This window comes from Pieris napi, chromosome 6 (genome assembly GCF_905475465.1).
Source record: "Pieris napi chromosome 6, ilPieNapi1.2, whole genome shotgun sequence".
Taxonomy (NCBI): domain Eukaryota; kingdom Metazoa; phylum Arthropoda; class Insecta; order Lepidoptera; family Pieridae; genus Pieris; species Pieris napi.
In genome coordinates, this window is record NC_062239.1 from 7,354,107 (window position 1) to 7,368,346 (window position 14,240).

General features: G+C 34.3%; 1 protein-coding gene across 1 annotated transcript; it reads left to right on the forward strand.

Moving 5' to 3' along the window:
* The first annotated feature begins 7,359 nt into the window (after positions 1-7,359).
* LOC125050411 (glycine-rich protein DOT1-like) lies at positions 7,360-8,281 on the forward strand. The gene has a single exon (XM_047650258.1). It carries the CDS (start codon positions 7,433-7,435, stop codon positions 8,147-8,149), a length of 717 nt encoding a protein of 238 aa, XP_047506214.1. The 5' UTR covers positions 7,360-7,432; the 3' UTR covers positions 8,150-8,281.
* Positions 8,282-14,240: the final 5,959 nt, after the last annotated feature.

The window sequence follows — 14,240 nt, forward strand, 5'->3', positions numbered from 1 at the left end:
AGCCTCACATAGAGCTAATCAATAACATCTACTTTATTTTGTAGATAAATATATTTATTTTAATATATTTTCTAATTAGTTTGTAAAAAGTAATAGTTATGAACGATAAATTTAAAAAAGCTTAATAAGTACTTAAACCATCATGTATGTAATGATGGTATTTCATACTTGTGTAAAGCAGAATAATGTTTTTATCCAAAACCTTAATGTTATATCAATATATTTTATAAAAATATAGGAACCGAAATTGTACTGTGTTATCATTTATTATAAATTGAAGGATAGTCGAAATTCAATAATTTGAAAATGTCTGCACTATTGTGTTTTTATATCCAGGGGCCTTGTTGTATGATACACATGTAATATTCTTCTTCTTCAAAGGCAGAATGTATTTTTCTATCAGGAATTTTGAACATTTGGGGATCTCTGAAATTATTAGATTTATAATTTTAGTATAGTAGAAAAATACAAATATATTACAATATTTACCTATCTTATTTATCGTTTTTTGTTCGACTTATCTCTGCTGGAGACAAGACATGATCAAGACTGCATCGAAAAATTGGTTCTTGGATAAAAATTATATTTTTAATGCTAAAGTAATCAAAATGTTTACCTTAGATCATCTATTTAGTATTTACTAGACTCTTCGTTCATCTCAGCAGCATATGTTCTAGGTTTCGTCAATACCATATAATTTCTTGAGTATTGGAAAAAAGCGATAATAACCAACGCCGAGAAACCAATTGGTCGTTTCGTGCCTACATTTTCTTCGCCATCTATAGATATTATATTAAGTATTTTTTAATGGATTACATCATTTATTTCTTGAAATAGAGGTTTAAACTTTAAAAGTGGAAACGGGCCTTCTGTAACAATAACAAAGTTCAATTTCACGAAGCTTAATGTTTATATATATAATTTTTTTCGTAAAATAATGCTGTATTGATAAATATTATTTTATAAACTTACCCCAAGATACATATAGATTGTCCTATGTTAGAATATTTTCACATAAAACAAGTTTTAACTTCGCTAAAAATGGCTAACTCACTGGTAAATGACGATTTCAGCGAGGGAAGAGCAACTTTTAATTTGTCAATTGTCGTACAAAATGTACATTTAAGTGAGATGAGATGTCAAATGGTATGTATCAGAATACCAAATACCAACAATTTTGGAGCGTAAGTGTAGCAGTGCCAAATTTTAGTTCCAAATGTTAACAATCTCATTTGAGCGGCGCTTTTGTCGCGGTTATTGTTTAACAGAATACCAAATTGTAACATGGCACCGAAACGAACGATTTGACAGCAAAAATCAGCGCTGAGGGTGTGTGAAGTGAGTTACAGAATCGCAGGGCAGGATGCAGCTTTCTCAATATCCGTAGCGCCGTCGCTACCTTGAAAACGTCTATTAAATTTCTTCTGTACAAACATTACCTGTCCACATCGTATCCGTAACTTTCGTACTAATTGACGTGAGACTGATCTTAAATTATATTATCATGATTCATGTGCACTTTTTACTTTTTATTTTTCATATATCCTCTATTAGTTCCGTTTGTTTGTTGTTCCTTTTTTTTTTTTTTCTCACAGTGGTTGCCTGGAAGAGATCGCTCGAAAGGGATAAGGCCGCCAGTTATTCTCCTTTTTATTTAATTATATTCAATTTTTATATTTTAATGCAACGTGTTAATAAATAAATAAATTAATAAATGTTAATATTGAAATCGCTATAGTTTGGGAGTTACAGAGTATCCAAATTCGTATGAGATTGGCATTAGCTTACGTATTATCACGTGACCATTTTCATAATAATTCGTTTGGCGTTATCAGGTCACGCCACTAACCCCTTTGGTTTATTAAAATATTTATTCTTTTTTCAATAAACGGCGTGGCAACAACTAATATAATTCTTATTTATCACGGGTCAATTAATTTATTCCAAACTCTTTCATGTTATCAAGATTTCTGCCATTCATCACTCACGTATCAGTGTTGTCTACAATAAAAGTTAATAACGATCTTAAATCGAACGACAGTTCTCTTCCATTTTTTTTTAATATAATAGGGGGGCAAACGAGCTTGCGGGACGACCAAAAAGGGCAGTCTACGCAGCCCATAGACACCCATTTTTAGTGGGTGCGTTGCCGGCCTTTGAGGGAGGAGTAGACTCGAAACATAATGTCTACTACAAACATATAGTAGACACCCATATTGAAAATAGTAGCAGGATAGGGTTATGTCAATACTTGAGCCAATCCCGCAGTTCATTACAATTAGCCTCCAACTGAAATTATGAGGCTGAACACAATTTCAAAACCCATTTCAACGCTCCGTCTGTGAAATGAAGATAGCTTTGGATATAATCTGTTGAATGAACGCCAACTTCGTACGTCTGAATCAACAGATCTAAGGATTAGAAGAGTACGCACTCAAAACATAATACAAAGTACAGAGTATCTCCAGAATTGAGCCAAAGCTATATGTATAGTTATATTTATTGCTGGGCGTGAGGTATCATGTATTCTCAAATTATATTCAAAGATTTGGAAATTATTACATATATTTTTTGGTAAAGGTTCGAATAAAAACATTTGTTTTGAAATTCTACAAAAACGTATATAATTATAATGTTGAGAATGTAAATAACTTTAATGAATATTAATAACTTTAACTAAATAAATAAAGTTAATGTAATGGCTGATTTACACAGGGTAAGTAGACAAGTCAGTCGCAGCGCCAATGTCGGCGCCGCGACTGACTTTAACTGTTTACATGAAGTAAGTAGTAGTGGTGCGTTTCTCACGATGACCACACGTGTGTGAAGTCAGTGGGAAAAATGAATTCGCGAAAACAACTGAAACGACGATTTAATTATTTGTTGAAAAATTTATTTATTTATTTACAATAGCATTTTTTATAAAGCCGTCCAGTTCTTGAAACCACTTGACTTTGACATATACGTTCCCACTAGCGCCAGATCTGGTGGATTTTTGTATCTTGTCGAGCTCTAAATAATATGTACTATGTAGCCCTTATGGCTTTAATTTTATTTTTTACTTCAGTAGAAGTGAGCCCTTCGATTTGCATTTGTTGAGCCATATTTTGCAACGCTGTTGACCGCATTTCTTTATTGCGGTAATTTAGGGATTTAATATCCCAAAAGCACTCGTTTTCGCCATATAATTGCACCAATTTTAAGGTTTCGTCTTCATTTTTATCGCCAGCGAAAAAAACGTGGTCACTCTACAACGCAGCGGCAGTGACTAACCACGCACTGACTTGTCTGTTTACACGGGGTTTATTTGGCTGGCGCAGGGGTGCGCGGGTGGTGGGGGGCGCCAACTGACTTTAAAATATTCGTGTCCGAATATTCAAGTCAGCGCTGACTTCAAGCCACTGTACTGACTTCAAATCAGTTTACACAGGGTTTTTTTCGGGTCAGCACTGACTTGCCTCGAATTTGTAGTCAGTTACTGACCCTGTGTAAATCAGCTCTTAGGTATGTTATTGACGTTTATCAAAATGTTACGTTACAAAGTAGCCGATCATTGACGTACTGTTAAAAGTCCTACGCCCAATTTATTTATCGTTCGTAAGGAGTAAACTCCAATCATGCGTCGTAGCTGACACACACACACACTTTTTTTTATTGTTAGACTCTTATGTCATTTAACTGGTATAATCATGAAGTAAGGACTTATTTATGTTATTAATAAATAAGTCCTTTTTGCCGTCTAAAACTATGGACAAAAACACATAATAATAATAATTTAACGAACGTTGACGAAATTAATCATTTTTTTCGTTTCCTGTAATGTTTGGTTCTCTGGAAATACGAGGTAATCATTCTACAGCGACGAAATCAAATCAACAATATTAATATAGACACTAATGGCAGGCCCATTACTCCTTTTTCTTTTATATTTTTTTTATCGGCTAGTCATCTTCATCCCTCAGGCTGTTTTTTTGGATTTAAGACATACTGTTATCTTCGCGTTTATAATAAGAACGTACAATACAAAAATAAAAAAGTGCACATTAGTGTACGAACACACGAGTCAGGTGTGAGAATCCCACGCCTCGAGAACTTTTTTTTAAATTATTGGGACATCAATTTACAGACCCCCGCACCGGGACAGTTCTTAAAGTGACGCGTGAGTGAGGGGGTCGGTCGGTATGTAACAGTCCCATCTGCTCGCTATAGACGGGACGCAGGGAACAGTTTCCCTTAAAGGGGACGGCCCTGTAACAGCCCCCCTTCAAACTTAGGCTAATACTCCACAGATATTGATGGAATGTTAGATAATTCAAGCTTAATAAAATAAAAAATAAAATAAAATATGTTTATTATGGAACATAAGGTACATGTATCAGTTATTCCACGTCATAACATTTTAATTTCTAGGCATCCCTACTCATCGGCAAAGAAGACAGAGGATGTAGGCCGAGAGAAAAAGCCGCCGTAAAAAACTCTTTCATCAACTAGATAATCGTTGACTTTATAGTAAGCCTTTTTACACAGCTTTTCTTTAATACATTTCTTAAATTTATGGAAAGGCAGAGATAAAAGAGCCTCTGGGATTTTATTAAAAAAGAGTATCCCTTTCCCCAAAAAATAATTACTAACTTTAGATAGTCTAGTACGGGGAAATTATCTAAAAAATTAATTTATCACACATACAAAAAATACACTTCATCAATACAGGCTCATGAACTAACATAAAAAATCAATGGGAACGGAGACACGAAATGTCATTTTCAATGTCCATAAAACGGTCGTAAAACTCACAAATCACGCATAAACAATAAAACTTTTAAAAAGCAAACATAAAATGTAATCAAATTTCTATCGAAGCAATCCTTTGGGAAATCAGCAGTGGAACGTGTCACACCTGATTTCACGTGTCGTCTGTAAATATATTTATTTGGATACCCTTAATGCCAATTACATTTAGGATTCTGCATCTGCATATACCTTGTTTAGGACCAATACCACGATGGACGAATCAAATATTTTGTCCCGTTGATCCTTTAGGTGATCATCAGATATGAATATATACGAATTGAATCGCACCTGTGACTTGTACTTGTAGAGAAAGGATGTGAACAGTTCCTCTAACCCAATGGGAAGACTCTCGATCTGGTTAATTTAATGGCCGGCCCAAGTGGATAATGTAGAGAAGTTGTATAAATCCTTAGAATTACTTCTTTAGTGTGTTTCAGGGTGTGACGTCATCGTAATGATCGTAGTTGTAGAATGTAGATGTCGCTACATACTAACACTAACTATCTGCCTTTAGGCCATAATGGCTTTAATAAAAGAATCGAATAATAATATAGAGTCGAGTCAGAATAATAAAAAAGGAATCCAACAATGAGACTCGATCGATGGATCAGACTAAGACTAGCACTTTCCATCAACGGTGGTGTCTCACTCCATGCCCTGGATCCTTAAAATTATGAATAAAAGTAAATGCAGTATGGTTTGAGGTCTATATTAAGTGCGCACGTGACGGCGGTTAAATTTTAACTCTTATCCCTGCGCCATCATGCCGTAACGCCACCTCTCCACTCGCCATATCTCCGGTTCGTGTGTCAAAGTCAAAATCGACAATTGTCATATTTCTTTGACAGACACCGATTTAGCGCAAACAGGCTCAATTATTCGAAATAAAAAATATTGAAATACACTTGAAAAATTTAAGTTAATAAATAATAATATTGAAAAAGCAACAGTGCTAACATTCCTTCCACGATAAACTATGTTTAACTGTTCATAATTTAACATTGTACAAACATATTGTGTGATATTGCAAAACCTAATTCCATTCTCAATGCGGTTACCTAATTGTCTATTACTCAGCATAATATATTATTCACATACTACATTATGATATTAATATATAACATTATCTAATGTTATATATGGCTATTAGTTGACCCGGTCAATATCACCTTCAGTTCATGAAATCAAGTATTAGTGGTTATCATATACGTTATAACTAAAAAAATATAAATCGAAATTGACCACATTAGTTTAAAAGGTTTTTTGGGGTAATTGCTGTATAAATGTTTAAAATAATTTCATAAATTGATGTTATATGACTTGTTTTAGGAACGTTTATGGTATGTAGTAATATTCGTAAAATAATTTGTGTTTTCTTATCTTCAGTTTGCAATGGCTTCAATTTGCACTTACAAAAATCTTATTTTATTTGTTCTCGCGAACTGCGTTTCGTTTTAATATGATATTATACTTAGCCTTATTAGTAGCTACAAACCAAAATATGAATTATTTTGCTATGCTACTCGATAGAGCTTGTTCGCTTTTCCGGTACAAAAATATTTTTTTAAATTTTCTCTTTACAAAAACCTTCCTCAGAGTTCAAAGAATGGATAAATAAAAAAAATACTCGAATTGGTCCAGCCATCTTTAAGTTTTGCGCTTAGCAATATATTGTGCGTTTTTTTTGTATATGTATATATATATCTATTATATATACAAATAGACTCAAGTACGGACTCAACAGTCAAGACAAATGCATTGAGGTCGTCGTACCGATGTAAGAAATTACTCCTCAAGATAAGACATGAACACGAGTTAGCTATACGGAACTGGCCATTTGGTTGCCACGACATATACATATGGCAGACATAATGCCTGCAGGTTTACCCCGTAAATTCAACAGCGACATTTATTCGATTTTATATTCGTTTTTCATAACATGTGATTCCAAGCTACAGATTAACGTGCTACGTATATATTTCTTATTATCGTTTAAATGGACAACAGCCGAGCCGAAAGAAAATGCTTTAGAGAGTAGCCCTGCTGCTATTGTCTGCAAATTCTAAGCGTTGATTACTTTGTTATTATGTTTTGTTTCAATATCCTAAGTGAAGCATCGCTTAAAAGCCTTAAAAAGAGTTGCGGAGAGTTTCTTGCCAGTTCTTCTCGCCCGCTCTACGCCTTTGATTTCGGAAATGGTAGTAAAATGTAAATTTAAACCTTTCTTATATTTTAGTCAGAAGAATATTCATTATATTTGAATTTTCTATTTTATATTTCGCAAACTGAAAGCCCTACTACCGACAACATGACAGGAATGTTTTGAATTATATCAGGTTTATAAAAAATTATTCTCATATCTGTCAATTGTCGCAATATATAATTTTAAATGTTACAAAATATGTAAACACATGAATCAATCGCCATCGCACTTTTTAAAGAATGTTTAAAACATTAATCATTATTTTATGACTAAGTGATATTCAAAATATAATTTCTTATCAGCGTCCCTGATACATGATAACTCTATCATACCTTATCGTAGACATTTCAAAAGTCAGAGATAAATCGATAATACTGAAGTTCGATTTAATTTCAACAGAATAATACAGTTGGATCGACGTAATTTTTGTGCTTAAACATGGCGACTCATTATTATTGGGAGAGAACAAAGGCATGGATGCTGGATAATAAGATAATCGTACTTCTCTCGCTACTGTCATTTTGTCTGTTTGTCTCAACGTTGGCGATAGCTGGTCAAAGAAATCGGCTCAATACCGAATTAAATGATTTGAAGAACAGTCTCACCTCAACCACAACCTCAACCACACCACCACCACCACCTACGGATCCACCTAAAAACGAGACAGATACAGAAAACGGCGATGGTGCTGGTAATGGAGGCGGTGATGGGGATGGTGGTAACAATGGAGGCGGTGATGGAGGTGGTAATGGAGGCGGTGATGGAGGCGGTAATGGAGGCGGTGATGGGGATGGTGGTAACAATGGAGGCGGTGATGGAGGTGGTAATGGAGGCGGTAATGGAGGCGGTGATGGGGATGGTGGTAACAATGGAGGCGGTGATGGAGGTGGTAATGGAGGCGGTAATGGAGGTGGCGATGGGGATGGTGGTAACAATGGAGGCGGTGATGGAGGTGGTAATGGAGGCGGTAATGGAGGCGGTAATGGTGATGGTGGTAACAATGGAGGCGGTGATGGAGGTGGTAATGGAGGCGGTAATGGAGGTGGTGATGGGGATGGTGGTAACAATGGAGGCGGTGATGGAGGTGGTAATGGAGGCGATAATGAAGGAGATAATAATAATACTGGCAATGGCACGGTTCCGGAGCAAAGGTAAAATCAGTGCCAAAACTACTTAAGTGACAATGAAAGGGACGAAAGTAGTGTTATCTTAAGGATTAAAATGTGATTGTTGTGGTGGTTTCTTTAATAAACATAATATGTACAAACCTTTTATATTGGTAACTAATATAGTTTTTTATTGAATTTTCTGCACACACACTTATCCCTTTCGATGCCTTCTTCACCTAATGCATAATTCTGCTTTGCCTGTATTCTGATAAACAACAAACTACAAGCTCCCTCCTTATCAAAATGCCAAATCGTAAAATGACTGCTTCACGACTGATTTGAGTGCGACCGCCGCTGCGAAAACCGCAGTGAGAGTTCGAAAAGTGAGTTACAGAATCGCAAAGCTGTTTCACAAACGCATCAACATTTTCATTGGTGACTTAGTTTTATTTTACGTGTTGGTACTGGCCATTGCTTAGTCACTGCAAGTCATGTTGTAAAATATACGAGTACAAGGCTAAATAAGTTATTATCACAAGAGATTACAACCATGTCGGTCCCGAAATAATCTTTATGAAATATATTTGATGTTGATAATAATAATTTCAAAGGTTGAAAGACGTAACAAAAACAGTGACCACCAAATTTCACGGTAATTGTTTTAGAAACAACTATTATGTCCCAATAAAGTGTTACTATTACAGACATTTTAAGAATCAGTTCATATATTTAAAATGAATTTAGTGGCATAAAGTCGATTTGCTATTTAAAATAAGCGGAAACGTATCAGCTCTATTCAGTTAGCGAAGAGAACGCCCCCTAGCGGGAAGTCATTGCATTAGAATATAAATTGAACTCTTTATACAAACACTCATAATTTGCATTTAAGGCGCAATTCACATCGGCTTCTTTAAAGTAATATTAACGAAACATAGCCCATATTCACATTTATCTTAAAATTGTAACTAAACGTGAAAAATACGAGTAGTTGAATAATAAATTGACAATAATATTGATCCTACTGAATATCATCAGCCCTATTTGGATAAGTGTTTACCTGTAGGAATGAATATACCCACACTTGAAAAATGAAACTGATTCTGTCGTTTGTTGTTATTGGTCTAAATCCTTTTGACTTGATAATCAACTGATATGAAAACATCTTGTCCATTGTTAACCCATTTGTCTCATGTTTAATCTAAACTTCACAATTTATTTAAAGTGTATCAAACAAAACAAAAATTCTTAACATGGCTTTAGGAGCGTGTACTAATACGTTATAAATATTCATAGTTATAAGTAGCTCGCGTATCGAACGTTTAGACTTAGCCAATATTCCTTGATCCCCAGGAAGGCTTTCAAAGCGTTCCATTACGTTCGAATTATAAAGGAATTGGGGGATGGGGGAGTTTATGTTATAATGGTATAGGTGCAGTTTAGGGGACTCGATACATATTAGAGATTTCAATGCTGTATTTATATTTCCTTCGGGAATTCCGTGGTATTGGGGGGCGTAAGCGATTGTTTTGAGGGTGCGAGCGTGTCTGCAACTGTCAACTACTATAAATATTCTATGTGTATACAGAATTAGATTTTCTATTCAAAGGGTTTACGGTTTTGAGGAAGACAGCTGCAGTCGATAGCGTAATATGTTTTAGATGTAATACTAATTCCAGACTGTATTTTAACAATAGTTTAATACAATATTATGTGTATGAACTTCTCAGCTACATATTATAATCATAAAATCATTTATAAAACTTCGTTATAAGTAAGCTTGCGATAGATCTTCTATTCAATTCAAAATTTCAATTCAAAGCCTTTATTTTTAACTAATACAAGAGAACAAAATATAAATGTATATAAAAAAAGAAAAAAGTTTAACAAGCACAGCTGTCCTCTTGTATAGCTTGCCTTTGTGGCACAAAGGCCTCCTCCAACTGTTTCCATTCCTTCCTATCCCTGGCAAGTCTTTGCCACAGAGGACCAGTGGCTTTTTTAAAGTCGTCAGCCCACCGGGCACATGGTCTTCCTCTCTTTCGCTTGGTGTTGTAGCATGGTGTCCATTGGGTGACTTTTTTCGACCATTTTGCTCTCTGGCCTCTGAGCAGGTGTCCTGTCCATCTCCATTTAAGCCTTTTGGCGCTGGTCATTGCATCTTCCCAGTTGGTGATCCTTCGGAGATCTACAGCTCTTTTCCTATCATTCCGTGTGTAACCTAGTATGCTCCTTTCCATACTTCTCTGGCAAGTCACAAGCTTTTGACTTGTGACTTGCTTAGTGGTCCAAGTTTCGCAGCCGTACGTTAGGATAGGTAAGAATCTAAGAAAGAAAGATCTTCTATGCCTAACTCTAAAGAATTATTTAAAACGCTTTACTAGTTAATCCATATAAGGTACTTCTATTAAGTTATGTTTTTTATATAACGGGAGACAAACGAGTAGGTGGATCACCTAATGTAAAGTGATACCGCCCGCCCATGGACACTCACATTGCCAAGAGGCTGGTAAGTACGTTGCGGGCCTTTTAAGAAATGGTACGCTTTTTGAAGGACCCTAAGTCGAATTGGTTCGGAAATACTTCTGTAAAAATGGTCTGTAAAAATTGCGTTAAGAAACGCTCAGTTGTGGAACGGCGGACGTCGAGGTGATACGGATGGTATTTTATTATTCTGCCTTGATGTCATCAGACGTGATGATGAAACTAAGCTATTAGTCCGAACCACTTCTCTGAACATTCTCCATGGTAGATAAATGCGATAAGCTACGGTACGGTTATTATTATTATATTTCTTTTAGATTTAAGTTTAGCTTTGTTGTAGTTATATTTCTAGTATTACATGTAGTTTTATGTTTATGTTTGGTAATTATTTTTGCACTTCCGTGCTAAGATGAAGAAACAGCTTGCAAAAAGACCGCCCGTTGCCTTAATAACTTATGTAACCTGTTTTGTATGTGTAATTTAACTGAATTTAAATAAATACTTATCACAGCGACCACAGAATAATTATAAAAGCTTTATCAGTTTCAGTGCACTCTTTTGACCAAAGTACCGTTTCGTCTCTTTCTGTCAAGTTTCGCTTTATTTGTTATTAATAGAAACAGATTAGTGCTTTAATTAAACGGTGCAAACTGATTAAACTGTTTATCTATATATAGATAACAGATATCAGCATCATCTAACATACTCGTATCTATAAATTTATGAATCTTTAATAGTTTAAATTTCAATATATTTTATATCAATTTTACTTTTTTATATATTCAAGATTTCTTCGCCCCTTTGATTGGATCATTACTTAGCGAAAAACTAAGTGGAAGATCCACTCAGTTTCACCAGGATGTGATCTCATTTGCGCTTGAAATGAGATGACGGTTTGGTCCAAAGTAAGACTCACTTCTAAATTGGCTACATTTACTAAGCAGTTTGAGCCTGTTTCTTTTAAAAATTCAATTTTAGAATTATTATACTGAAATTTGATGTGGATTGCGATCCCGCCGGACCCAAATTCTATATAGGGTTTATTTTTTTTGCTTTTGATAGAATAAGATTTCAGAATCTTTTTTGTTCAATATAAAATACAAACTGCGTCACTCAGAAACTTTCACTATCTTAAACAGTTATATACAAAATTAAAATTTAAAGAACATAGCTACCAAATTTGATAACCACATATTTAAGGTAAGTTAGTAAAATACTTTTTTGGTGTAAGAAATTATCAGTATTATTACTAAAAAATGAATTTAAAATTATATTGGCAGATATTTACCGCAATTCCACATGTTAATATTATATTATCAAAAAAAAAATTAAATAAAAGTTTGAGAAAACAAATACAAACGCTAGGCTTGGTATTATATAAAATGATATTTCAAACGTTAATGATGTTTATTTACGTAATAGCAAACACAGAGACCGAGCTTACAAAGCTCCACGTGAAATACATGTAACGAAAGCTCCTGAAACTTGTTTTGACATAATAGCTAGAAGTTCGGCAGTTAGCGCGCCTAGACATTTTGAGTGTGGTCTAAGGTGTAATTTGAAGTTTGTCATAGAAATCTCAAGAGAAGAAACTGTAATGGCACATTAATGAATTTACTGTGCGCATTACACGGTTATAATAACTTCAAATTGAATTGCATTATGTAGGAAAATAAATAAAGAAAAATAAAATTGTGCAAATTACAAATGAGCGCAACTAGGCAATATAATAACAAGTCCCGAAAATATTAAAACCTAAATAATTCCTGAACTTTTCGGTAATAGTTATAATAAATTAATATTAAATAAGGTATAACGGCGCGTTCTGTCACAGACTAAAAATTGTCACATCAAAAACAGCTTGAAACAGCTGTTTTATTTTGCAACTAACTAAATATATATATTTCTTCTTTATGATCCTTTTATAATTTAAACAAATATAGTGTGACTTTTTTCCACACCCTATAACCTCTATATAAATCAAGTAAGAATATAGTCAGTCATCAATATTTTATTTATTTCAATGAAGTCCTTTTTTTCTAGGTATAATAAACTCTTATGCCTTAAGGAAGTAAATTGGGCTTCACCTGGGCCGTTTGGTGGATATAACGGGTACTCCCCACTTAGTATGGTCCTGCCTAATGACCAAAGTTTTCCCAACTTCACATGCGTAATTACCCTAACATTTATGATACAATATTGTTATGTGAGGTACGTGAGTGTATTAGTGGTTATCGATTTGTTTGGTTCAATCTAAATAAACTATTTACCTGTTTATATTGTTAACTATTGTATATTTTATTTGCATGAATGCATATGTGCTAGCCTTTATTTAAGCTTGCAACTCTATCCCCCCCCCCCCCCTGTAACCCCGTCATTTATTTTATGCAAAAAAGTATCTAATATATACAATATGTTAAAGCACTTGTACCAGGAGACCCAGTTCTTCCGTAACTTATATGGTAATAAATAAATAAAAACGTGTATTGTGCGAATGGTGTGTATGTAATTTTATGTTATAGAATAACAGCCATTAAGCCTCAGTAACTCAAGTGTTTTTGCCATTGGTTTGTTGACTTAGTGCTTCATCCTATGCCGACTAAAGACAAGAGTCTCAACAAAGAAGAAATTGGTTGAGACTCTGGTATTTCCGATTTTCCATTATAACGCTGAATCCTTGACAATACGGACATCTGAAAGGAAAAATTAGATGCTCTGGAAACGTGGTGGGAAAGAAGTTGGTGTGGTGGAAACACAAACTGGACACAGTTTTTCTGTCCACCAGGACGTTGAACATATTTAAATAATTAACTTATTACGAATACAGGATGTGTTCCAATATTCGAACATGAATTAAATATGAATTAAATGACGATGTCTTATTTTTGTTATGCATACTTTGTAATTGTATGTGTACACAGATGACTTCACTTATCTTCCTCTATGATGCGTCGAACAGCACTGATGTTATCTTCACTAAGAAATAGTGCCAGGAGATGGGGGAGTTCTAAAATTGAAATTCAAAAAAGTTTTCATTAGCAATGTTTCTAACTGGCCACACACACACATACATTTTCACATTTTCAGTGTTACCCACGTATGTAATCGTATTATGATCCTACAAATTAACCACAACTCCAAATCCACTTTAATCAATCCAATCGAATCTAATTGATACTTATAACAACCCAAACAAAAACCTTATCAATAAATAATGAAACAAATTGAAAGCTTTGGAGCTTTACATTTTTCACTTTTACTTTAATAATTTTTTACTTTTGTTTTCTCTCCTGGTATGTTTACTAAATCTTTTTGGTGGTCTTTATTCATATTCGGCTTAGATGCATTATTGTTTGTTTTATTTTGTAGTATACACACTCTTGCAGTTCTTCATTTATATTTATGTTATTTTATAGGGATCCCTGGAAGAGATCGCTTAGTTGTGAAAAGGCCATTGCATTGCACCACTTCATATTTTTTTCAGTTTAATAATATTATTTTTATTAAATTTCTGAAATGAACTTTGAAAAAATAATGAGATTATATGTTTTTGTAGTGTTATTATTGTTCGCGATTGCTACTTGCGACATCAATTTAAATGTATGTAACAAAAACTAACATTTACGTTAAGTAGTTATGGCTTTCTTAGACAGTCA